We start from the raw sequence: 27183 nt of genomic DNA on the forward strand, positions 1-27183 counted from the left end.
AATCTTTTAGAAAAACAGAAATCTTTTAGAAAAATTTAAATCTTTTAGAAAAAAAGAATTCTTTTGGAAAAACATTAATCTTTCAGAAAAACAGAAATCTTTTAGAAAGACTTAAATCTTTTGGAAAAATATAAATCTTTTAGAAAAACAGAAATCCTTCAGAAAAACAGAAATCTTTTAGAAAAATTGAAATCTTTAAAAAAACTGAAGTCTTTTAGAAAGGCTTAAACTTTTGGGAAAAATATAAAACCTTTAGAAAATCAGAAATCTTTTAGAAAAATATAAATCTTTTAGAAAAACAGAAATCTTTTAGAAAGACTTAAATCTTTTGGAAAAATATAAAACCTTTAAAAAAACAAATCTTTTAGAAAAATATAAATCTTTTAGAAAAACAGAAATCTTTTAACAAAAAATAAATCCAGAAACATAAATATATTGCACTTAAAAATAATAGAAATTGTGCATTAAATTAAGTAACATTAAATTAAAAGAGCAAAACAGGATAAATAATCCTAAATCATATTTTTCTTTTTCACTTTAATGATTTCATTGTAGACGAAGTATCTTATATCTTTCCATGACCTGTTTTTTAGTTCAGGAGACTCCTCGATGCAAATGCTGCAGTCAGTTTTTCCCGGTACCCTTCTAAGTCCAATAAAGCCGGCCATCTTTTGTGTGACTGCAGTTCTCTCTTCTTGGCTCCATGGCTTCTTAATGATTGCTCTTGGCAATTCTACAAATAAAAAAGAAAGCAAAAGAATTGAAGAAAAAATCTTGCAAAGTTTGTAAACAAATTTATAGTTTGAAAAGTCACATGTTCTATATTTCTCAAATCTCTGTTATTCTCAAAGTAGCTTGGGTAAATACATGACTACAGTAGGTGACCAAATATGTTCATAACATTTTCTTCAAAAACTAAAAATAAAACACAACCAATGCTTGAGTCTTAGCCCAACCTTCTGCAGATTTCATCTTCTTTTCTGTAAAAAGCCAGACTCAGACATTTATTTTACTTAAGCTTCCTCTTTCTTTGCATCTCCTTGTTTCCTTGTCAAGGTTCTTGTCTTCTCCACGTTCCACTTCCTCCTGACCTTTATTCTTATCTGAACACAGTTAAACCCCTGTCTGTAAGGACTTAGAGCTCTGCTTTCTCTCCGGGCACCGGTGGGAATCATCGCCGCTTTACTAACGCACTAGATCTTCCAGCCCCCCCAGCACACAGTCCCCAACGTCACTCAACTGACCGTCGTTGACAATTACCTATGCCTGAATTGTTATACCCGACGTTTGATCTTGGAAATTCCAATCCTTGTGTTTGACTTCTGCCTGCCTGACGCTGACTTAGCTTCATGGATTTATAGCTGTGCTTGACTGTTGTAAAAACTTCCAGGTAATAATCCCTTTGGATTCAGCGGACTGCCTGCCTGTTTGTAACACTGTCTACGGTGGTAGTTATGCTCCTGGACTTCTCGCATTAGGTGAAAAATCTGTAAAGTAGTGACATTATATAGAAAACATTTTTTAAAAATACTCTTAAAATACCTTCACCACATGCTTTGAGCACATTTAAACACACATTTAGAATAAGGTGTGATCGCAGCCTGGCTAAGCAGCTCTCCCTTTCTTCAGAAATAGAAGCTTTTCGGGCAGGCAGCACACCACAATGCATTGTTCCACCGCATATTTGCGTTTCAGTGTTCGCAGTTTCACGTATTAGCAAGTTCACAAAAAATATCAGACCATTTAAGACGCTTGTGTGAGACTGTTGTGTCCAAGGAAGGTACCGAGGGAATTTCTGTGGAATGGGGACGGAGATGAGGAGCACTCCGGCCCTTCGGCTTCCCCTCTGACTGCTAAAAAATACTTAATAGCGAGCACCAACTAGTTCCAATGGTTCCTAAGTCACTATAGCCGAAGTTTGTGACCCTGCATGGTGAAATGGCATCAGCTGACTCAGAAGCGGCCAGAAAATATTCTGATAGCTGAGGAAGAAAATCATGGAGAATAATTATCATCTGGATGAATAAATGGTGGATGAACCCGGCCTCTTCTGGAGGAAGCCACGCTCAGAAACACGCTGCTGTCAGACTGACGCGCCATGGCCAACGCTTAAATCTGCAGGACCTCTCGCACTTAACTGATGAAAGAGGAAACACGGCTCCTGGTTTTAAGGCACAGAATGACAGAGAGACAGTCCTAATGTGTGTTATAAATTACACTACGGTCTATTTCTGTGAATAAAATAAAAAACTCTTTATGTTCAGCAATATTCCAATGTTCTTTAATGAATGTTTCACAAAGCATTAAACATGTTTCAGAAGGTTTCTTGATGTGGAAGGATCGGTGACGGGCATTCTTCGGCCGCAGCAGGGGGTGGGGTTGGGGGGTGGTTCTCCGTATTCACGGGTGTGTCTGGTCCCTATGGTCCCTAACCCCAGCGAATATGGGGGGAATACTGGAAATAATTAAAGATCAGTACAGTATTCCCTCCATATTCATGGGAGTAAGGGACTGGAGACACCCAAGAATCCACAGAATCTGCAAATACAGGAAACCACCCCAACCCACTGCGGAAGATTGTCCGTCACCGATCCTTACTCATCAAAAATAGACTGTACCGTACTGTACTTTATAACGCACATTAGGAGTGTCAATCTGTCTCTCTGTGCCTTAATACCAGGAGTATGTTCTTCCTCCTTCATTAGTTAAGTGAGAGCTCTGCATCTCTTCGCCACGAGGGTGTTCCACGTCCCGCTGTGCCACGGAGGAGAAGTGCTTTACTTCACGTGGGTGTGATCTGATGCACAGAAGTTTACATTCAAATGTATATAATGAATTTTTGTTTTAGCGTGACTTTTTAAAGTTATAAAACCAATGTTGTTATGCATTTTACATTTTAATGTAAAACACTAAAATTTGAGAATTCATTTCCATTCATTTTCTATACCCTTTATTCCCTTTCGGGGTCACAGGGCTGCCGGAGCCCATCCCGGCCACTTGGGCGAAAGCAGGGGATGCCCTGGACAGGTCGCCAGTCTGTTGCAGGATTTGAAAATACTTTAATTTAAACTTTAAATGTACATTTTTAGATGAAATGTTCTCTTAAACTTGTCCTTTTCACAGCAATTAGAAATATGTTTATATAGACATACTGGAACTCATCTTTTGTAACCTGACCCTGCCTCTGTTTGTCTGCCAGCTGCCCGATTGTTGCCTTGATTTTTGCCCACCCGTGTCTCTCTTCCGAAGATCTTTTTTAAGAGTTAAGATCTCCAATCTTACCTCTTTTCTTTGAAATCAACTTTTTTTTCTTTTGTCCACCATAGCTTGAGACCTGCCCGCCTCCATCTGAGAGAGATGTAATTAATACAGGTCTTAAACTACAGTTAATAACTGAGGTTTTCAAAGCTTAACACACCATCATCATCATCAACGTCGTCATCATCATCGCCACCACGATGTTTCGGTGCTTCCATTTTGGTGTCTCCTTTTTTCTTTCGTCCACCAGAGCTTGAGGCCTGCCCGTCTCCATCTAAGAGAGATGTAATTAATACAGGTCTTACACTACAGTTAATAACTGAGATTTTCAAAGCTTAACGCACCATCATCGTCATCAACGTCGTCATCATCATCGCCACCACGATGTTTCGGTGCATTCCTTTTGGTGTGTCCTTTTTTCTTTCGTCCACCAGAGCTTAAGGCCTGCCCGTCTCCATCTAAGAGAGATGTAATTAATACAGGTCTTACTCTACAGTTAATAACTGAGGTTTTCAAAGCTTAACGCACCATCATCGTCATCAACGTCGTCATCATCATCGCCACCACGATGTTTCGGTGCTTCCATTATGGTGTCTCCTTTCTTCTTTCGTCCACCAGAGCTTGAGGCCTGCCCGTCTCCATCTAAGAAAGATGTAATTAATACAGGTCTTAAACTTCAGTTAATAACTGAGGTTTTCAAAGCTTAACGCACCATCATCGTCATCGCCACCATGATGTTTCGGTGCTTCCATTTTGGTGTCTCCTTTTTTCTTTTGTCCACCAGAGCTTGAGACCTGCCCGTCTCCATCTAAGAGAGATGTAATTAATACAGGTCTTAAACTACAGTTAATAACTGAGGTTTTCAAAGCTTAACACACCATCATCATCATCAACGTCGTCATCATCATCGCCACCACGATGTTTCGGTGCTTCCATTTTGGTGTCTCCTTTTTTCTTTCGTCCACCAGAGCTTGAGGCCTGCTCGTCTCCATCTAAGAGAGATGTAATTAATACAGGTCTTACACTACAGTTAATAACTGAGGTTTTACAAGCTTAATGCACCATCATCGCCATCATCATCGCCACCATGATGTTTGAGTGCATCCTTTTTCTTTTTTTCACCAGAGCTTGAGGCTTGCCTGTTTCCATCTAAGAGAGATGTAATTAATACAGGTCTTACACTACAGTTAATAACTGAGGTTTTACAAGCTTAATGCACCATCATCGCCATAATCATCGCCACCATGATGTTTGAGTTCATCCTTTTTCTTTTTTTCACCAGAGCTTGAGGCTTGCCTGTTTCCACCTGAGAGAGATGTAATTAATACGTTAATACATTATGACCTGATGAGATATAAATCTTGTTTTAGTTCAAATCTTTGTAATATTTTAAAGGTCAAAACCATGCAAAATCTATTTTTAGAGCATTTGTGTTTTAAACTGTTAATTCCTCACTATAAAAAAAACCCAAAATGGTATTTTGATCCATTCACACATTTCCGAGTATTCCTCTAAAAACCTGAACTCTGACAATCAGCCCCTCCTAACCCACGTAAATAAGCGCGTTCTAGCGAACTGACATAGACCAGTGAGAACAGCCCCTTCTAGGCAGAATCTTCGCTGCCAGCACCCCCCCTTTGTAGTCTAACACAGACCCACTTTTAGGCCCTTTAATGCTGCTGTATCATTACATGATGACCAGTTGTTATCTGCATCAAATCTACAGAAGGAAGTTAATGTAAAAAGCAAACAAAAAAAATCCAAACATCAGTCTTACCTGATGACATGCATTCTTCAGCTGCTGTATGGCATTCAGTTCGATCAAGATCTGCCATAGCAGCCTCCAACTGCAGGACAGAGAAAAAAAAGGCTAAATCAAATTGTTATTGGCAGCCTGAATTAATATAGGCTGCAAATAAAAAAATACACTTAAACCATGAACTTCATGAAGTGATGAACTTCTTTCAGTTCACCACTCTACTCCCCTCCTGAGGTTTATATTTGGTATATTTAACACATGAAAACAAAGTCAATAGCAGTACATAAAGGTGGACCTGTGGGCCATATGAATTCAGAGGATATCAAAGCTTCATTAGGTTGACAACTAAACAAATAACATAAAAATGTACATACACAAAAAATATTTTTCATCTGCTAAAAAACTGCTGCAAATTCAGTAAAACTAATATAAAATAAAGTGACATCAGGTAAAATTAAAGCCATAAGCGGCGTTGTATGGCCCGCAGATGCAACCCACCTTCCGCGCCCAACTCTTCGCACCACTGCTGCCCTCACCGCCCTCACTTGCCACATTTGATCAAGTCTAGTCAAAACTGCTTACTCTAATTATTCTAACTATGCTATCTATGCTAATGTAGCTAAAAGTGCTAGCGTAGCTAAAAGTGCTAGCGTAGCAATCAGCGTCATCAACTCTCTCAGAAAAACACATTGCTCAAAATGCTAATGATGCTAAGTATGCTAGCTATGCTATTTTGGCTAAAGTGCTAGCATTATGATCAGCATCATCAACTCTCTCAGAAAAATATATTACCTAAAATGCTAATTATGCTAACAAGTCTAATGTGGCTACAAGTGCTAGCATAGCGATCGCTATACGTCATAAGATGGTAAAAAACCCACTTTTTTCAAAATGACTGCTTATCTGTTGATTTTATCTCCATAGCAACCATTTTGTGTTTTGGTCGCCTCGGGATGATGAACAGATCGACGTTAGTTTCAGACGAATCGGTAAAAGTAAACTTTTTGTTGTCCTTAGCAACAGTGGTTTTGTGCTAGACAAGCCCAGATTCCTTATATGTCCATACCCAGTGTTTTTCAATGTATTCAGTTTCAGGCATGAATGCATGCATTCAAATTTTTACAGTATTCCATTGAGCAACATAAGAGTTATAACAGTGCGCCACTTTGCTAGCCCACCACGTGCACGCCGTTCAAAAACTACAACTTCTAATTCCAACAGCATGCCATTGAAAAGGTTTCAAGATGATCGATGAAAATTACAACGACAAGTTTATGTTTGAATCCGGTGGTAAAGGTGTTTTTTATGGAAAATTCAAGATGGCGACCTTTTCCAGGGGTCAAAGGTTGACGAAACTCCAGAGGTGATTGTAGACTTACGCTAGGGAGTTGCGAGTCAAATTTCCTAAAAAAAACAATCGCTTGAAAATAAGTTAATTTTTCCATATTGTGTAAAACGCAAAAATCTCAAAATGGCAGATTTTGGCACAAAATGGCCGCCAAATCATAGGTCATGTCGCCATCAAATAATTAGGCCTATTTGAAATAAAGATATAAATTAACATTCATTGTACATAAATTATGGGAGTCAAATCTACAACAGCTAAACCATGGGTCTGAAAAATCTAAAAAAAATTATTAAATATATAAAAATGAATGAATTTTCAATGTTCACAGTAATTAAACTATCAGAATATAATATTTTTCAATAGAATATATATCAATTTTGATATATTTTAATCTGACAGGAGCACATTCAAGTTCCTTTAAAAATAAAATTGTGTCAAAAAATATCCTACAGCAGTCCATTTATTGGCAGTTGTTATAATGCATTTCTCCCAATTAAGAACTTTTCTTCTAAACAGAAACTGCTGGTTCAACATACGATAAGAGTGTGTTCTTTAAACCTAATCTAAATATAAACAGTTTTGATAATAGATTTAATCATCGTTAATCATCTGACCTGTGCATTTTGGAAAATTGATAAAACCCATAAGGCCTCTTAATTTAGTGTCATGTCAGGTGTGGTTAAAAACAGATTTATTAAACTATTAAGAGATAACCAAAATAACTCTAATATGGTAACAACATGTAACTTACAAACCTATTATTTATGCTCAATAAGAAACATATTAGGCTACTTAGAAGCTCCATGTAAAAGCTCCTGCTGAAATAAATCAAATAGAACAACTTAAATTCATGACTAAAACTCAAGAAAGATGATTGAGCACCCCCCCCCCCCCTTCTCCCATGCACCTGGCTCTTAGCTGTTGCCGTGCAGACTTACTTCTACTCCCCCACTGGATGAGCTTGTTTGAGCATTTTTGTGAGTTATAAAACTCTCAGTGGGAAAATAAAAAACAAAATAAAGATTCTCAGCTTAAAGAGTCAAATTTTTAACATAAATGAGCTGTTTAAAAGATTTAATAATCTGCATGCCCTGGTTTTCAATCATAGCTTGTTGGGTTTCACTTAAAAATAAAATATAAATTGACAAAAACAAACTATTTAAAAATACAAAAAACATTAAATAAATTGTTTTCTTACCTGTGCCTTTTCATGCCTTATTTCACACTCTCCATGCTGAGTCTGCAACTTCTTGATCCCCTTTTGAAAACGCTCCATCTTGTCACTAAGCAGCTCCCTGCAGGTGTGGACTTTTGCCCTCACTGCTCTCTGGCAAAGCGCTGTGATTGGCTGATTCTGATGGGCCCATTAATTGAGCGGTGGAGGAGGGGTGACACCCTGCTACTTCATGAAGCCTAAAACTCCTCACTGAGTTTCCAGATATTGTTGGCCGTTTTTTCTTTTCAAATTAAATAGATAGATCAGAGGTGCTCACACTTTTTTGGCGTGTGAGCTAATATATATATATATATATATATATATATATATATATATATATATATATATATATATATATATATATATATATTTATTTTCAGAATAAAATACTGTTTAATACATGTAGTAGCTTTTTTGACATGTGAGCTCATATATATATAGACATATATATATACAGTAAATCCGCGTTTTTCGCGGGGGTTATGTTTCAAAAAGAACCCATCATGGACAAAATCCGTGAAGTAGAAACCTTTTTTTTAACAATTATTATACAATTGAATACTCTATTATACATTGAAAAGAAAGAAAAAAACATTTTACAGGCTCAAGCATTTGTATCACAAATAAAAGTACTTTAGAAACTTTTTTCAACAAATAACTTCTGTACTGTACTGTCAAATAATAATTTTAATCATCGATGTGAACAGAAGGGTTCAAATTGCAGAGATTAGCACTGCCCACCGCGACCCGAGTAATTGGATTAAATGGGAGAAAATTTAAAATGATTTTGAAAAAAATACAAAGTACAGTCGGACAAACAGTGACTCAGGTGTATTTCACTGCTCTTCAGACTGAGCCGCTACATCCTGACTCCGCTCTGTAGTGTTTTCTTCTTTTGCAGCCCGCGGTGCCGCAGGTGCTTTTGCTGGTCCACAGAGTTTTTTCGACATTATGGGTTTTGGAGAAACTCCAAATTGCAACAGTATTTGCACGTACGTAATGTAAATTTGGCAAGCTGTTTTACGTACATGTACATATTATACTGCAATTTTATTGACGCACAGATAGAGAAGAAGCGGAGTGACTTTTGAGCCAATCAGAATGCAGAACACCATGCGCAATGCAAATCCGTGAAATAGCGAAACCATGAAAAGTAAACCGCATGATAGCGAGGGATCACTGTATGTATATGTGTGTATATATATATATATATATATATATATATATATATATATATATATAAATGCAATTATTTTGAGACTAAAATACAGTTTAATAAATATAGTATTTTGAAATATTAGTACATAACACTCTTTGATAATTCCTCACTGAGTCTCCAGATATTGTTGGCCTTTTTTATCTTTTCAAATTAAATAGATCAGGGGTGATCACATTTTTTTGGCAAATGAGAGAATATATATATATAAAAAAATTGCCCCTTTCACCCTTCCGTAGGTGGTTTTTCACTCAAGCTCGGGTCCTCTACCAGAGGCCTGGGAGCTTGAGGGTTCTGCGCAGTATTCTAGCTGTTCCTAGCACTGCACTTTTCTAGACTGAGAGGTCTGAGGTCTTTCCAGGTATCTGTTGTAGCCACTCCTCCAGCTTGGGGGTTACTGCCCCCAGTGCTCCAATTACCACAGGCACCACTGTCACCTTCACTTTCCGTGCTTTCTCCAGTTCTTCTCTGAGTCCCTGGTATTTCTCCAGTTTCTCATGCTCCTTCTTCCTGATGTTCCCATCGCTTGGCACTGCCGCGTCCACCCCAAGGGCTTAGCTCTGTTCTTTATCCACCACTACAATGTCTGGTTGGTTCGCCATTACCATTCTATCAGTCTGGATCTGGAAGTCCCACTGGATCTTTGCCCTCTCATTCTCTACCACCTTCGGGGCTGTTTCCCATTTTGACCTTGGGGTTTCCAGTTCATATTCTGCACACATGTTCCTGTATATTATTCCAGCCACTAGATTGTGGCGCTCCATGTATGCTTTACCTGCCAGCATCTTACACCCTGCAGTTATGTGCTGGATTGTTTCAGGCACCTCTTTGCACAGCCTACACCTTGGGTCTGGTCTGGTGTGGTAGATCTGAACCTCTATAGGTCTTACTTAGAAGCCAGCACAATGGCAAAAATAAGACCCAGGCAATAAACAGCTACGCACTGCCATTTATCAGATACCCTGCAGGAATAATAAGATGGCCAAAGAAAGAGATACAGACCACGGATGTTAAAACATGAAAGCTCCTCACCATGCATGGAGGGTTCCATCCCAAATCCAGCACCCTGAGACTGTATGCTAGCTGCAAGGAAGAAGACCGAAGACTAGTGAGCGTAGAAGCCACTATCCAGGATGAAACATCCAAGATGCATGAGTACATCAAGCTCAAGGCCCCAACTGACAGTGTGCTCAGTGAATGTCTCAGGCAATGGAGAGCAGAGGATACAGTGCTGGAGGACAGATCCTCATGGGAGGACAAACCCCTGCATGGGATGTACCACCGGACAATAACTGAAGTGGCTGATATCAAGAAGTCCTACCAATGGCTAGAAAGGGCTGGCCTACAGGACAGCACTGAAGCACTCATCCTGGCAGCTCAGGAAAAAGCTCTGAGCAGCAGAGCCATAGAGGCTCAGATCTACCACACCAGACAAGACCCAAGGTGTAGATCTACCACACCAGACCAGACCCACGGTGTAGGCTGTGCAAAGAGGCGCCTGAAGCAATCCAGCACATAACTTCAGGGTGTAAGATGTTGACTGGGAAAGCATACATGGAGCGCCACAATCAAGTGGCTGGAATAATATACAGGAACATGTGTGCAGAATATGGACTGGAAACCCCAAGCTCAAAATGGGAGAAACCTCCAAAGGTGATAGAGAATTAGAGGGCAAAGATCCAGTGGGACTTCCAGATCCAGACTGATAGGATGGTAATGGCGAACCAACCAGACATTTTAGTGGTGGATAAAGAACGGATGAAAGCCGTTGTGGTGGATGTGGCAGTGCCAAGCGATGGAAATATCAGGAAGAAGGAACATGAACATGCTGTAAACCGTGTTTTGGGGGGAGCATGGCATTTCTAAAGGACTGCTGGCACCGTTGGAAGCGTGTGCCGCGGAAAAAACTGCTTCCTCTGTGAGCTCAGGTCCATCAGGGGGGAACTGTGGAGCAGGCAGCAGGAGGAGACGTATGTGCAGTGACATATGTATCAGAGGTTGTTCGATTGGCTGTTCTGCATGTCAATCAAGTCCCATACTTCTTGGAGGATTTTGATTTTCTGACTGATTATTTAGAAATATATTTTTTATTTATCTTTGGTGGTCTGCGATCTACCCTCATGTCCTTGAAGATAGACCCGTCGATCGTGATCGACGTAATGAGCAACCCTGAGATAGAGATAGACATACAGATATATGGTCAGATAGATAGATATATAGTCAGACAGACAGATAAATAGAGAGACAGACAGACAGACAGACAGACATTAAAAAATGTAGGCCTAAGTAAGTAATAAATATATATAAAGAGTAAGGGTAAAGGGGCTGCTTCTGAGTCACTCTCAGTCCAATACTAGCTTGGGTTACACGTGCAAAATGTCTTTGATTGGATCTAAAATCGTATTACATATGAACATGAGCCTATGTACATGTAATGTACATGGGACCAGAAAAACTTTATCTGATAATAACAATCGTTTACCTATGCCACATTTTTGATCGGAATAAATCATTTTGACATGAGCAGAACTGTCAAATACCGTAATAATGTAAACGACTGTAGAAGAAGAAATTGGAGTTCCGTTGTAAACAAACAAAACTGCAGCATAGAGCAAGATGATCTTCTAAACATTCTTTTATTATTGTTGTGATTTTAATTAAGGGCCATTTTATTATGTGCAGCCAGTGCTTTATTCTTGGAAGCACAGACCCAGAAGAAGGGTTAGGATTAGGTTAGTACGTGCTAACAGCATTTAGCCTAGGATGTACTTAAAACCTATGCGGTCAATGCCACAATGTGCTTCTTGGCTGCACTTAAATATGTGGGAATAACATCAGCCATTATTTTGTCTGGACACGAATGGTAACACAAATCCACATGATTCTTTGCACGGTTTCTCAGGACTGTGCGTAGTGAAATTTCTTAATTCAAGTGCCACCTCCACCAGCTCACACACCATCTCAAAGCCGCTCCTCTGCTCTGAGACACAGTTCCCCTGGGAGACACAGTTTTCCTGAGTCCGGCAGCTCGATCATGCAGAGCATGACAGTGTGCAGTGCACACGGTAACAAAGCACTTTTCCCTGCTCACACATAAGAAGCTATGAGTCTGTCTGCTCTGCTCAGAGACATGGTTAGCAAACTCAGAGCAGCCAGTCGGTCCTCTTTGCGCTCCAAAGCCTCCTCTGGAGCGCCACACCGTCTTTGCACGACGTAAAAGCCAGTGCAGAAGTGAACCACAATAGTAATTAATTGTTTGTATGCAATTGGCATAACCCACCTATCTCAAGGAAATTTTTATCCGAATGAGTCTGATCGGGTCAGAGTATTTGGCGTGTTTACATGACGCATTTTTATTCTTATCAGGCGTTGATTCCAATTTCTTTTGTCCATGTAAACACAGCTACAGTTCCTTCATTCACTATCTAATGTGGGTTAATGGAATACAATTTTACTCTTTATTTTGTGCATGTTAAACAGCTATTGATAGGGAAAGAAGCTACTGTACGTAATTAAGTCACTTTTTTTACTGTAAAGTTTTAATGTGATGATCTTGGAAAATATCATGAGATTCATGAGATTTCAGCATTCTTGAATTTGCAGATCAACCTGCTGGGCCAACCCCCTCTCCACCGTTCAATTAATTGCTATCTATTTATCGGTCGATAGATAGATGTGGTCCATCTTCTCTCTAAACGTTGTTCTCTCCAGTTTGTGGCAAACTACTTGAACTCCTGACCTCACTGTGTGCCGCAGCACTCTGATTGGCTGATTTTTGGTCGACCATTAATTGAATGGTGGGGGAGGGGGAGGCTCAGCAGGTATTTCTCAGAAGTCATCAAACCTAAAACTCCTTATCAAGTCTCCAGATATTTTCGAAGGGGATTTATAATTATTTTTCTGGCAAATTTAAACTCTATACAAAGGAACAATGAGTTGTTGTGCAAACTGTTAGACTAAAATATACATTTGTATCTCTAAGGCACTTGCTTTTTTGCGTTTTATAGGTTATTTACTATCTTAGACACAATTTAATAAAGGGTTGAAACAATTCAGGTCCTGCAGTTTTTGACTGGACCTGGTCGTAGATGGTCTGAGTGTGAAAAATGTGATAAATAAATAATGTTGAATAAAGGAGGCACTATATTCCTAGGACTGGGACATCCGCGTCAGGACTCTGATCAGAGAGCACAGGACAGATGAGCGGTTTAAACTTTTATCTTCAGTTTTCTTCAGTTTTTACAGAGCTCACAGCCTTGCCACATGTAGCCTGCCTGCTCCCCTCCCTCCCTCTGTTTTTTCCTTAGGACCTTGCTCGTCCAGATACACGCCTGAACAGAATGTACTAAACAGAGAGTAATTCACAGCAGTGCCTGAACAAATTATACTTAGCAGGTGGAAATTTACAACAACAACCCTATTTTACATTTTCACAAGTCAAATAAAAGGTTTCAGAAATCAGTTTGAAAATGTAAGGGGTGGGTTTAAAAAAAATAAACATTTGTTTTTGTACAACCTTACAAAGGGCAAATATGTTGATTATCTATTAAATTTGCTACCATATCAAACATGTTTTTGACAAGTTCAAGAAATACAACCACAATAAGTATAACAGGGTATTATGGTCTTGATCCTGTGGACAAGATCAGCTGCACCTTTAAGAAGCCTGCCATGGATCATCAAGGGGGCGGAGCTTAAAAGACCAGATGACCAGAAACAGGAAGCCTGGGCAAATTAAAAATGTTTGGCTGAGATTGTTAGCAGTGTTTTAGGATTATGCTTGACGTCCCAGGGCCATTCCAATACAAGCTTTACACCACTGGATTACGTTTTTGTAGTTCTCTCTGTGAATGGGTTATTGCATTTTTTTTTCCTTCACTTTTTTCCTTCCCATTGGATACAAAATTCACAGACTTGGAAAGAAGATGGTGAGATCAAGTCTGTTTATTTTGTTTATTTATGAGCGGTATTTCCAAATTTACAAAGTGAATGGTGGTGTATATATGGTGGAGTATATTTTGCTTAATGAACTGCTTGAGGGGTGGAGGGTGGGGTTATTATTGTTTATACATTTGAGACAGCTGATTTGTTTTTGACCATTATGTTTACATTTTTTACTCGCACATTTAATCAACTTAGTATTTAATTGCTTATCTGTGTTTTTCTGCGGGAGTGCAGAGGGAATTGTTACAATTTCCATTTGCTTATATACTTTAGTTTATTTTATTTACTTTTTAATAATCAAAAGTTGAAAACATTTTGACACATTTTGCACCACTATAATAGGGTGCCCCTTAAACATCTCCATATTCTTAACTATAGTTCAGTTGCAGATATTACTGACCTTGTTTGGGGAGACCCAGGTTCAAACCCCACCTCAGGGTATTTTACATGATGGCTCATGCCAGTCTTCATACACTTTATGAACTTATTTCGTACTACAATAATCACAACCTTAATCTTCTAAACATTAATGCCCCCCTTAAAACTAGAACTGTCTCTTTCAATGTAACTGCCCCCTGGTTTACTTCCACCCTCAGGAAACTAAAATCAAGTGGACGCCAACTGGAAAGACTCTAAAAGCGGCCTCTATACCCATAAAGACACGTACTCCTTCTCCTCTACAAAGACTCAATTCCCAATGCCAAATCTACATATTACTCCAGCTTAATAAACTCAAGTGAAGGAAACTCCAAAACCCATGTCTCTATACTCTCAAAGATAACAGAACCTCCAAATTTACTTCCTCCTCACCTGTTCAGCTCGGATTTCTGCAACACCATCGCAACCTTTTTCACTTATTTTATTTATTACAATAAAACCCTGGTTCACATCCAATTTCCCCAAACTAAACAGCAGTAAAAAGAACTTTTACTTGTAGGCACCAAGTCCAGTCTAAGTAAAATAAATAACATAATCCCTTTTGACAACTCCCTCATCTTCCCCTCCCCTTCAAGTTAAGTGCCTGAGTGTCATCATGGACAGTCCTCTTTGCTTCACTTTTCACATTAACGTCACTCAGACAGCTCAATTCTACTTCTGGAACACCGACTGTCGTCGCCCTACTCTCAGCCCTCATTCCACTGCTATACTGGCTCACAGCTTCATTACATTTCGTCTGGATTGTTGTAATTCACTTAGGTAAAGACTCCTGCAAAAAACTCCCCACAAACTTCAACTAGTTCAAAACTATGCTGCCTGCATCATCATACAGTGCTCCCCGATCCATCATATCACACCCATACTCAAGCAGCTTCACTGGCTACATGTCCCCCACTGGATCACCTACAAAATCCTCCTTCTAATCTACAAAACCATTCATACCCCCCCCCCCCCCCCCCAAACTCTCAGATCTCCCTCAAGTTTTAACTCCCACCCACTCCCTTGGGTCGTCATCCTCCCCTCAACTTGTTATACAAAGTGCTCACCTTGTGGAGAAATGGGCATTTAGTTGCTCTGCCCCACAACGCTGGAACCCCTCCTCCCCGACCTCCGGATTATGGACTCACTCCCTCTCTTCATCTCCAGCCTCAAAACTCACCTTTTCAGACTAGTCTACTCTTCCTGACTGGACTGAATATTCTTTTTAAACTTTAAACTTAACGTCTTTTAAATCTGTGCTTTTATCCCTTTTCGGCGACCTTGAGTTCGAAAAAAGGCACCTGATTAATAAAATGAATTATTATTATTAAAAAATTATGCATTTATCATGCATTTATTAATACTTCATACTTATAATTGTTAAAAGTGTTCAGACTTATTGGTCAGTGGTCAATTCAGATTAAAAAAAAATGGAAAAATTATTTTTAATTCCTAATAGAAAATGATTTGCTTCAGTAATTTGATATATTCTAACAGTTTATTGCTCTGAACAGAAAGGATCTCTTGTAGACTTGTGGAGACTCTTCTGGTCGGGTCTGAAGGAAACACTGATCCCCATCGCAGGAAATCTGTTGAAGCTTCTGACTGATGACACTGTTTCTAAACCACTTATCAATGCTATGTATTTACTGAGGAACTAAATCAAAATATGTGAAATGGTTTTGATATGATCAAAAAGCACTCTTGAAGAATATGACAACAGATATTTACAACAAATGACCTGTTTTAGAAGTCTCAACCAATTTGACCACTGGCTTCTTTTAGCACTGGCTGGGCCACTAAGTCTTTTTTGTCAATAGTGCAAAATGCAGTCCTGTACCTCCTCTTCTAATATACAATGTCTAAAAGATGCTTACAAAATTTCTTAAATTTTACAGTATAAATACCAATAATAATAATAATAATAATGTATGTGAAACCCCATGCAAGAAGTGTAAAGAGGATACATTACATTAGCGATTTAATTAAAAAATTAGCGATATTTAATAAATCTTTAGATTTTAATTTTAAAACTGAGTCACATTAGGTATATTTTTAAAAAATATATATTTTTATATATATATATTATATATATATTATTTTTAAACTATTAAATATTAAGCAAAGCATGCTTTTCTAGAGATGCCATTTTCAGTTAATAGACCATCTTGATGTAATTCCCGATTAGACCTGTAGTTGGCCCCAAAGTACGCTTTTACAACAGCAGTGCCTAAAAAAACTGTAGGGGGAGATCATGAGCAAAGTCTGTGTGAAAATTCAGGTGAAAAAAATGCACTTTTGGCCAAAAGTGGGGACTTCTGGGAAAATGAGAGGGAAACATCTATGGGCAAAGTAGAGCAGTTTTCAATCAAAAAAAAAGTGAGAACCGGCAAATGTCCTCACTTCCAGAAATTGACCTCACTTTGTTGGTTAAAAACTCTCGCTGGTCCTCAGTAAGCAGTAAGTGCAAGAACGCATGCACGCACAAGCACACACACACGCACACCCCAACACACACACATGCACACACACACATACAAACACACATAAAGACACGCACACACACGCGCGCACGCATGCACACACACACAAAGACACACACACGCACGCATGCACGCACAAGCACGCACACACACACACACGCACACCCCAACACACACGCATGCACACACACACATACAAACACACATAAAGACACGCACACACACACAAAGACACACACAAGCACGCACACACACACAAAGACATGCAAACACGCGCACGCACACATTTCTGTAAATATTGCACATGAAAATTCCAGAAAAACCTGCAGGTCATAAAAACCTGGTTCTAAACGGGCCTCAAAGAGAAAAGCAAAAACCCGTTCAGAACCGAACTAACATGAACTCAGTGAAACGGAACTCTGTGTTAAAATCAAGAGTCAAGCTAAACCACATTAAACCAGGTAAACCAAACTGTACTACACAACACAATACTACACAACACAGCACTGCACTAAACTTAAGTTCCTCATCTTTGTTGATTCCAGCCGTTGTTTGGACAACCTTCTTTTTTAAAGCAAAGCCGTTTTTTTGTAGCATCTTCCTCACACTGTGGGGAATTTGACCCTTGAACAAACATCTGGGATCATCTGGTCCAAACCAGAATTCTACAATCCTGGATAACAGAACGACAGAAACCTCTTACTAGTCAGCACAGCAGAACGTTCCATCTGTGATTAATGCTGCAGCAGTTTTCAATCAGCTCAGGTCAGACCCCCGTCTGCAGCTCAGAGAGGAGGTCAGAGGGTCATCGATCGATGCAAGAACGAACCACAGCAGGACAGGAAGAGGAGCAAAGGTTAAACAGGAGCAACGAAAACGAGGAGATGGATGGAAATGGAAACCAGCTTTTGGATCCAGGCGGCCATCATCACACACTAATGCTCCGTTACCTGCAGCAGTGCAGTGATGCAGTAACACAGTAGTGCAGTGATGCATTAGTGCATTGATGCAATAGTGCAGTGATGCAATAGTGCAGTAACACATTGATGTAGTAACACAGTAATGCAGTGATGCAGTAGTGCAGTGATGCAGTGATGCAATAGTGCAGTGATGCAATAGTGCAGTGATGCAATAGTGCAGTAACACAGTGATGTAGTAACACAGTAATGCAGTGATGCAGTATTGCAGTGATGCAGTAACACAGTAGTGCAGTGATGCAGTAGTGCAGTGATGCAGTAGTGCAGTGATGCAGTAACACAGTAGTGCAGTGATGCAGTGATGCAGTAACACAGTAGTGCAGTGATGCAGTAACACAGTAGTGCAGTGATGCAGTAACACAGTAGTGCAGTGATGCAGTAGTGCAGTGATGCAGTAACACAGTAGTGCAGTGATGCAGTAACACAGTAGTGCAGTGATGCAGTAACACAGTAGTGCAGTGATGCAGTAACACAGTAGTGCAGTGATGCAGTAACACAGTAGTGCAGTGATGCAGTAACACAGTAGTGCAGTGATGCAGTAGTGCAGTGATGCAGTAACACAGTAGTGCAGTGATGCAGTAACACAGTAGTGCAGTGATGCAGTAGTGCAGTGATGCAGTAACACAGTAGTGCAGTGATGCAGTAACACAGTAGTGCAGTGATGCAGTAGTGCAGTGATGCAGTAACACAGTAGTGCAGTGATGCAGTAACACAGTAGTGCAGTGATGCAGTAGTGCAGTGATGCAGTAACACAGTAGTGCAGTGATGCAGTGATGCAGTAACACAGTAGTGCAGTGATGCAGTAACACAGTAGTGCAGTGATGCAGTAACACAGTAGTGCAGTGATGCAGTAGTGCAGTGATGCAGTAACACAGTAGTGCAGTGATGCAGTAACACAGTAGTGCAGTGATGCAGTAACACAGTAGTGCAGTGATGCAGTAACACAGTAGTGCAGTGATGCAGTAACACAGTAGTGCAGTGATGCAGTAGTGCAGTGATGCAGTAACACAGTAGTGCAGTGATGCAGTAGTGCAGTGATGCAGTAACACAGTAGTGCAGTGATGCAGTAACACAGTAGTGCAGTGATGCAGTAACACAGTAGTGCAGTGATGCAGTAGTGCAGTGATGCAGTAACACAGTAGTGCAGTGATGCAGTAACACAGTAGTGCAGTGATGCAGTAACACAGTAGTGCAGTGATGCAGTGATGCATGAGTCTGGCTGTCATATTCACTATGTTTTTTTATCTGCGTTTAGCCGTCGTCCAAAAGAACTCAGATCGTTTGTGGACCACAGGATGGGAGGTCTCCTCATTATATCACATGACCACCAGGGTTCTGCAGGCGGAGCAACAAACCGCCTCGTCGTAACACAAGAGAGCAGAGAAAAGTCTGAAATTTAGAGTCTTTGCCAATAAAAAAATCTCAGCTTCTCTGTCATGTTTGTCGTCACATAGTAGACCTTGCTGAGCATGGGATCAGGTCAGATCAGGTCTTTCAGTGGTTTTGGTCGCCGTAACCAGCTGAGTCTGTTTACTGCAGCTCTGCAGATGAAATCTGGGATGATGCAGCGTTTCCACATGCGTTTCACCGGGCAGATAAGAAGGATTATTTTCTTTAGGAAAGACTGTTAGGAACGGCAGAAGCTAACCTCCTGATGTTAGTTTTGCTGAACGTGCTTCTCTCACGCTTTTGGAGGCGTGTCCTCTCAGAAACTCAAACTTTCTGTTGCTAACTCAGGAGAAGACACCAGGATGTAATCTGGTGTTCTTTAAATGTCATTTTCCTGCTGAGGTGGATTGGGTTGGATTATGGCCATCTTTCTATCAGACCCTGATGTGTTTTTGGTTTTGTTCATGCATTGTTTTTTACGTTCACGCTGCAGCCACAGAGTACACGGATACAAGTCAAGGCTTAGCAGGTGAGACTCAGGCGTGTCAGATTTGACACATTTTCAGGTTCTTGTTTCTGGTAGTTTAGTTTTGCTCTTAGAACCAAATAAATCCGGCCTGTGGGGAGAAATGTGGAGAACCTGCAGGTTCATTCAGGGAAAGGTTAACAAAGATGACGAAGACTCGTCATCGCTGAGGTCCGCCAGCGTTCAATACCTCCTCTGGTCCGGGGAAGGCCGGCGTGAGCCGGAGACGGCTCCTGTTCTCAGAGAGGCGCTGCGAATCCTCCTAGCCGCTAATTTAAAGGAGTGGATGCAGCCGTGAGCGAGGGGGCTCATTAAAACCCCCCGCAGGAAAGTCTTCCTCCTGTGTGAAGACGAGGCTTCATGCAGCCCCTGCGATAATGAGGGGGGGCAGCTCGCATTAATGCACGCTCATGAAGGCAGACACTCAGGAGAATCTGTGATGCTGCCTGGAGACAGGGCTAAATGGAGAGCCAGGAGACGCTGCAGGAGTAAAGGAATGAAGTCGGATTCAGAAAGAGAGTCACTGATCTTTAGGAAATAGATGCAAACATTTCAGCATCAATCAATAAATGAAGAAGTTAAATTGAAATCAAACTTATGGAGTTTATTTTTTTACTTTCTGCCGCATTTTGTACTTTATGAAAAGAGTCGTATTGAAATATGATCATACTTTTTACTAAATATATATATATATATATATTCAAAAAAATGTATTCCCTCTATGACGGATTTTTAGGGCGAGTTTACAAACAATTTTTTTTTTTAATTTACGACTTTTAAGTCGTAAATTTACAAGAAAAAAAGTGAAAACTGTTAAATTACGAGAATAAACTCATAAATTTAGAAGAAAAAAATCTCCTGATTTTACTTTTTTTGGTGGTTTTAAAACTCAGTCGTTCCTTTGAAACCTGTGAGAACCTGAAGATGTTTGTGATGCTGCTGTGATGAACCTGTGTCCTTCTCTTCCTCCTCCTCCTCCTTCTCCTCCTCTTCCTCCTCCTTCTCCTACTCCTCCTCCTCCTCTTCCTCCTCCTCCTCCTTCTCCTCCTCCTCCTTCTCTTCCTCTTCCTCCTCCTCCTCCTTCTCCTCCTCTTCCTCCTCCTTCTCCTACTCCTCCTCCTCCTTCTCCTCCTCCTCCTCTTATTCCTCCTCCTCCTTCTCCTCCTCCTCCTTCTCTTCCTCTTCCTCCTCCTCCTTCACTTCCTCTTCCTCCTCCTTCTTCTCCTCCTCCTCTTCCTCCTCCTTCTCCTCCTCCTCCTTCTCTTCCTCTTCCTCCTCCTCCTCCTCCTCCTCCTCCTTCTCCTCCTCCTTCTTCTCCTCCTCCTCTTCCTCCTCCTCCTCCTTCTCCTCCTCCTCCTCTTCCTCCTCCTCCTCCTTCTCCTTCTCTTCCTCTTCCTCCTCCTCCTCCTCCTCCTTCTCCTCCTCCTCCTTCTCCTCCTCCTTCTTCTCCTCCTCCTCTTCCTCCTCCTCCTTCTCCTCCTCTTCCTCCTCCTCCTTCTCCTCCTCCTCCTTCTCTTCCTCTTCCTCCTCCTCCTCCTCCTCCTCCCTCCTCCTCCTTCTCTTCCTCCTCTCCTCCTTCTTCTCCTCCTCCTCTTCCTCCTCCTCTTCCTTCTCCTCCTCTTCCTCCTCCTACTTCTCCTCCTCCTCCTTCTCTTCCTCTTCCTCCTCCTCCTCCTCCTCCTCCTTCTCCTGCTCTTCCTCCCCCTTCTCTTCTTCCTCCTCCTCCTTCTCCTCCTCTTCCTCTTCCTCCTCCTCCTCCTCTTCCTCAGTGCACGGTTTGGGACTGGGACTCCAACGGGAAACACGACTACATCGGAGACTTTGAAGCCTCCTTCAAAGAGATGAAGGGGGCCATCGACGGACGACAGGTGAGCCTCTCCACTCAGCTGATTTCCAGCAGGTACCCCCCCTCCCCCCCACACACAATCAATTTCATGGCTGAGTGAGAGTCAGGCTGAGTGACAGCACAACCCCCCCCCACACACACACACACACACAGAGGAGGACAACACTGCAGGTCCTCACATGGAGAGAGGAGCGGTCAGCCGCTCTGAGGACGTCACTTCACCTACCGGGTCCACTTTGGACAGATGTTCCTGTAAAAAGACCTGGGGGGGTCAGGAGCAGAAACAGAGGATGGGGAGGGGGTCAATCCGCCCTAAATGAAGGTTGACATGAAACCAAAGTGCGCGTTCACCTGTGTTGCAGGTGCAGTGGCCCTGCATCAACCCCAAATACAAAGTGAAGAAGAAGAATTACAGGAACTCTGGGATCGTCATTCTGAACCAGTGCAAGGTGACGTCCTTTCCCGCCATCGCCGCCGCCGCCGCTCTCCTTCCCTGCAGGCTGACATGATGCTGCAGGAACCAGTGATGTAACCGGCAGCGAGGAGTCTGAGAACGCCAAACACTTAGCCTGATGAGACGCTGAAACAGAGCCACGCCCTTTAGGGCGGGGGGAGCTGGTGTTTGTGGAGCTCCTCCCCCATCATGCAGCTGGTTAACATCCTATAGTCCTATTGGGAACTCCTTGCTGCATTTAGGCCTGAAAACAGAATTGTAAAAATGCATTTGACGTCCTTCAGATAATTGATTGATTATAATAAATATTGATAAATTAAGTTTTTGTCACTGATCCAGTAAAAATGTTCCAAACAACAATCTGGATCCTGCAGGAATGTTTTTCCTTCAATCCAAAGCTGGATGAGACAGAAAGCTGAGATCCTGCAGATCTGAGCCCCCAACCACAACAATGTTCAAATATGGGAATGGGAGGGGTCAACAGTTTACCTATGGGTCCACCTACCTGCCAATAAAAAACCAAAACGGCCTAAAATGCAGAGATCTGAGATCTACGACAATTAAACCCCCTAAAAATAAACCCAGTCGTCACGACGACTGAATAAACATTTAGAAAAATCTCTGAGACCAGACTGTAAAAATGTTTGGTGGTGAAAAACAGGACTTAAAGATGTGAGTAGAGGGAAACGGACTCCTGCCTCTAGTGGTTCTTTAGGAAACTGCAACAGAAAACCCAAGAAGATGATTTTGGTTTGTGGGAAAAACTGTGAATCCAGAAGAATCCAAATCTGTTTGTTTGTTTGAAACATTAGTTTCTCAAAAACGCTTCACGCCTGCAGGTCATCAAGATGCACTCCTTCCTGGATTACATCATGGGAGGCTGTCAGATCCAGTTCACAGTGAGAGCAGACACACACACACACAGACACGCACACAAACACACACACACGCACTCACACCCACACAAACACAACACACATGTACACTCGCACACACACCCACGCACACATACACACCCACATCTGCACACACACACACAAACACACACACACACAAACACACACACCTATGCTCACACACACATATGCACACACACACACACACACATGAAAACACACACATGCACACAAAGACACTCGCACACACAGACACGCACACAAACACACACACACACACAGACACGCACACAAACACACACACACGCACTCAAACACGCACACACGAACACACACACATGCAGACACACACACACACACACGCACTCAAACACACACGCACTCAAACACACACACACACACACACACACACACACGCACACAAACACACACACACACACAAACACACACACCTATGCTCACACACACATATGCACACACACACACACATGAAAACACACACATGCACACAAAGACACAGACACTAACACACCTGCACACACACACGCACACACTCACACACACTAACACACATCAGGACACACACGCACCAACACAATTACATTCATATACAAACACACACACACGGCTTACATCGGATCATCGGCCCACTTTGTTTTCTGTCCAGGAGCAAAATGACAAAAAAAAAATACATTTTCATTTTTATGGAATGTTCAGCTGTCACCATGGAAACAGTAACCATGGAGACACCAGTTAGTGTCCCAGTTAGCACCTCCCTCACTGGGATCTGACCAGTAAAAGTGTTCATGAGTGTCAGAGCCTGAGATGGAGTTCAGAAAACCTGAAACTGGCAGGGGGGGGGGGTCGTCCTTTAGGACCACTGTCCTGGTTTCAGACGTTCCTGCCCTACTTTCTGCACACTACCTGCACCAGGTAGGTTCTGACCGGGTAGTCTGAGAGCCGAGCGTCTGTTCGGTTTGACTCTGGAGGATCAGATGGGGAGGAGCAGGTTACAACGTGCATGTACCTTGTTCCTGGGGGGGTTAGTTAACCCAAATCTGGTTCCAGCTGAAGACCTGAACAGAGCTCAGAGGTTCCACGCCGCTGCGGCACATCCGTCACATCTACCTGGTTGTGGTTTCTGCAGGTCGCCATCGACTTCACGGCGTCAAACGGAGACCCCCGAAACAGCTGCTCCCTGCACTACATCCACCCCTACCAGCCCAACGAGTACCTGAAGGCGCTGGTGGCTGTGGGGGAGATCTGCCAGGACTACGACAGGTGAGCCTCAAGACGGCCAATCATACGCCTGCGTTTGTCCAGGAAACCTTCCACTCTTCATCACCTCTTTAGGAGTTCTGAGCATCTTTCTTTTGCTGAGTTTTTGGTTAAATGTCAACACAAACGGAGTAGGAGAGGTTCAGGTGAGGAAAAGCTTCCTGTGGTTCTCCTCAGGACTCTGTGACTTCATGTCTTCCCCGTCAGCCAATCACAGAGCTTCTCCTCCAGCTTCATTTCTGACTCCGTCTTGTCTCCTGCAGTGATAAAATGTTCCCGGCGTTTGGCTTCGGCGCTCGGATCCCTCCTGACTTCAAGGTAATTACCTGCTCGGCCCGGCTGATTATACCCCCCCCTCTCCATCCTCCACACCCTGGGGGGGGTGCTGCTGCCTGTTAACTCCCCGGTCATCTCATTTCCTCTCCCATGATGCAATGCCATTGCTGCTTCACTGAAAAACAGCGCCTGATTGCTTCCTCTCTGTATGAAACCCCTTCCCCACATGGGGGGGGGATTCACTTGCTTTCTTTTCCATAATGATTCCAGTGCAGTTATTTATTGAAATGAGGGGAACGTTACTTCTGGTGTTCCTCAGGGCTCTGGACTTGGCTCACCTTTTATGTTTTAATGCACCTTTTCTTTTTAGCAGGATCCTCAGGGAACCAGCTGGATTCCAGAGAATAATTACAGACAGAACTTACCTGTATTTAACCCGCAGAGATGATATTATTAGCATTTCTATGTATTTAGAGAAATAACATGTTAAACGTGGAAAGTGCTTCTACAAACAAGTTTAACATCTTTCAGATGAGAACTAAGAATATTGCTAAAACAATAAGTTGTTCTCTAAAGACCCATCAGACAAACGGACTCGGAGTTTTGCCGTGTCTGTTTTTATGCAGATGACGCCTGTTTTCTACAAATCACCAAGAACCTTTTTTTGTTTTGATTAAATAATTGTCAATGAATTTTAGTCACAAGCACAAAAATATTGGAGTCATCTGGAAATGTTTTATGTCCGTCCCCCCCCCCCCCCCCCCCCCCACAGGTCTCCCATGACTTTGCCGTGAATTTTAATGAGGATAACCCGGAGTGTGCAGGTGAGGCCTCTAAACCAGACCATTGTCTGCAGTGTATCTGTCATGTTGATGTTGTTTACTGTTGTGTTTGTGTGTGTAGTTCAATTCCTTACATCTAAACTGGTTGGACAGTTTCTTGCTCTTTATTTTTGTTCATTTATACATTTTAAATTATTCTGAACTCTTTTTGTTTGTTTGCATCTGACCTTATTAACATCACAGTTCGTTTTTACCCGTTTTAAGATCCACAACCTGAAAAGTATTAAACACTTTAATAATTGATTTAGTCAAAATATCTGGACAGAAAAATAAAATCTTCATTTATTTGTTTTTTTGTTTCTCTTGAACCAAACATTTGTAAAGAAGGGAACCATGTTTGTTCTCTTCATCTCCTCTCCCAGCCAAGTATTGATCAAAACGATCAGCCCTTAGCTTTGATCAGCCGATAGCTTCTCCATCTGTGCCCTGACCTCCAGAATCCCTCAGGAAGATGTCAGCAGAAGCTGTTCCTGTCAGAAACCGATTTTAAAGCAGAGCCCCCTCCAACGTTTGACCCAACTTCAATGCAACATGTTTATCTAGATTCTTTGTTATTTGGCTGCTCCCTGTAGGGGGCGACACTGAAAAACATATCCAACCCTCTGCTCTGCATCCCCCACCGTCATGTGCTCCTCCTCTACATCTGTGAGCCTCCTCTTTGGTCTGTCTCCTCTTTCCTGGTGTCTCCACCTTCAGCATCCTTTCACCACCATCATCATCATCATCATCACTGTTTTTCCTCTTAAACTTCTCCATCTGCTTCCTTGCGTGGATCTCCAGAACATCTGATCCTCTGATGGATCCACTCCTGATCCATCCTGATCCTATGGAGAATGTGAAGTGAAACACAAACGTTCCTCAAAAGAAGAACATGAGTTCTTCTTTCAAACTAGAAAATAAGTTAAAACCTTTTTTTGTTTATTTACCTCTTCAGCTGACTCAAACGGTTCAGATGTTCGGCTCATTAAGGACATTTTGATCTCTTCAGTTCACGTCAACATTTGGTCCATTCTAACCGGTGGCTGCAAAGGTTTAGCTGAATCACGAAAGCATAACTTCAGCTATAAACATAATTCCAACATCACATTGTTTGGTTGAATTAAAATCTATTTACATTTTTAAACATAACATAAATCCATATGTATTTGTTTTTAATGGAAGTGTCCGTTTCCACACTGGTATAATGTATCTCCACACTTTTTTATTTGCTTTAGTTTGTGAACTTTAGCCGTTCACATTTTGGATTTTCTTTGTAAATATTTAGATGTAGAATGGATCCTAACTTGTTAAGTTAATTTAGGTTAACTGGGTTTATTTGGCAGAGGTCCGGTCTTCTGATACGTTTACTTTGCCTGTTCCATAAATGGGCAATTGGGCGGGGTTTAGTTAAGTGAGAGGTTTGTTGGCTCCAATCAGAACCCCCCCTGATAACGTCTGAACATTAGCGGAGTTCTGTGCAGTTCCAGCTCCCTCGTTTCAATCAGTTCATTATTTGTAAAGCACAGAAGCAACCAAAGTGCTTAACATAAAATCAGAGACAATATGATACAATAAAGAAACAATAAAACCATAAAACAACAAAAGAATAAAATTAACAAGCTGACCCACTAAATCCACTCACTGGAGTTAAAAGCTTGACTAAAAAGATGAGTTTTTAAAAGTGACTTAAAATGACTGACGGTTCTGGCAGACCTCACAGAGAAGGGGAGAACGTTCCAGAGTTTAGGACCTGCAACTGAAAAGGTTCTGTCTCCCCGAGTCACAAGCCGAGTCCTGGGAACAGTTAGAAGCATTTCATCTTCAGATCTTAGGACTCGACATGGACGATACACATGGAAAAGCTCAGAGAGATACAGCGGTGCCAGACCATTCAAACATTTAAAAACCAAAAGTAAAATCCTAAAAGTGATCCTAAAGACACAGGCAGCCAGTGAAGAGAGCGTAAAAGTGGAGTGATACGCTCACACCGTCTGGTCCCCGTTAACAGGCAGGCCGCCGAATTCTGAACCAGCTGGAGACGGCGAGCAAAGACGGTCAATGCCACTGTAGAAAAAGTTA

The 27183-nt window shown here is 41.7% G+C and overlaps 2 protein-coding genes across 7 annotated transcripts in view; one reads left to right on the forward strand and one right to left on the reverse strand.

Annotated features, from left to right (window-relative positions):
* LOC105356065 (copine-4) overlaps window positions 1-27183 on the forward strand; it is an 80897-nt gene that overhangs the window by 48320 nt on the left and 5394 nt on the right. For both annotated transcript variants that reach the window (XM_023964637.1, XM_023964638.1), the window contains exons 8-13: window positions 21303-21401; window positions 21742-21828; window positions 22673-22732; window positions 23877-24010; window positions 24271-24325; window positions 25056-25107. In XM_023964637.1, coding sequence (XP_023820405.1) covers window positions 21303-21401; window positions 21742-21828; window positions 22673-22732; window positions 23877-24010; window positions 24271-24325; window positions 25056-25107 — 487 coding nt within the window. The remainder of the gene's footprint in view (window positions 1-21302; window positions 21402-21741; window positions 21829-22672; window positions 22733-23876; window positions 24011-24270; window positions 24326-25055; window positions 25108-27183) is intronic.
* LOC111948998 (sarcoplasmic reticulum histidine-rich calcium-binding protein-like) lies at window positions 417-7869 on the reverse strand. Of its 5 annotated transcripts, none has more exons than XM_023964645.1 (10): window positions 7564-7869; window positions 5036-5105; window positions 4321-4407; window positions 4137-4250; window positions 3971-4066; window positions 3787-3795; window positions 3603-3716; window positions 3419-3532; window positions 3283-3348; window positions 417-733 (listed from the first exon to the last, which is right to left on the reverse strand). In XM_023964645.1, the coding sequence occupies exons 1-10, from the start codon at window positions 7639-7641 to the stop codon at window positions 513-515; spliced, it is 969 nt and encodes a 322-aa protein (XP_023820413.1). In that variant the 5' UTR covers window positions 7642-7869; the 3' UTR covers window positions 417-512. The 5 variants fall into 5 exon arrangements, with proteins under 5 accessions (XP_023820413.1, XP_023820411.1, XP_023820415.1 ...); XM_023964643.1 differs by having other exon boundaries at window positions 3787-3900; XM_023964647.1 differs by lacking the exon at window positions 4137-4250 and having other exon boundaries at window positions 3787-3900.

This window comes from Oryzias latipes, chromosome 16, assembly GCF_002234675.1.
Source record: "Oryzias latipes chromosome 16, ASM223467v1".
In the NCBI taxonomy this organism is placed as follows: domain Eukaryota; kingdom Metazoa; phylum Chordata; class Actinopteri; order Beloniformes; family Adrianichthyidae; genus Oryzias; species Oryzias latipes.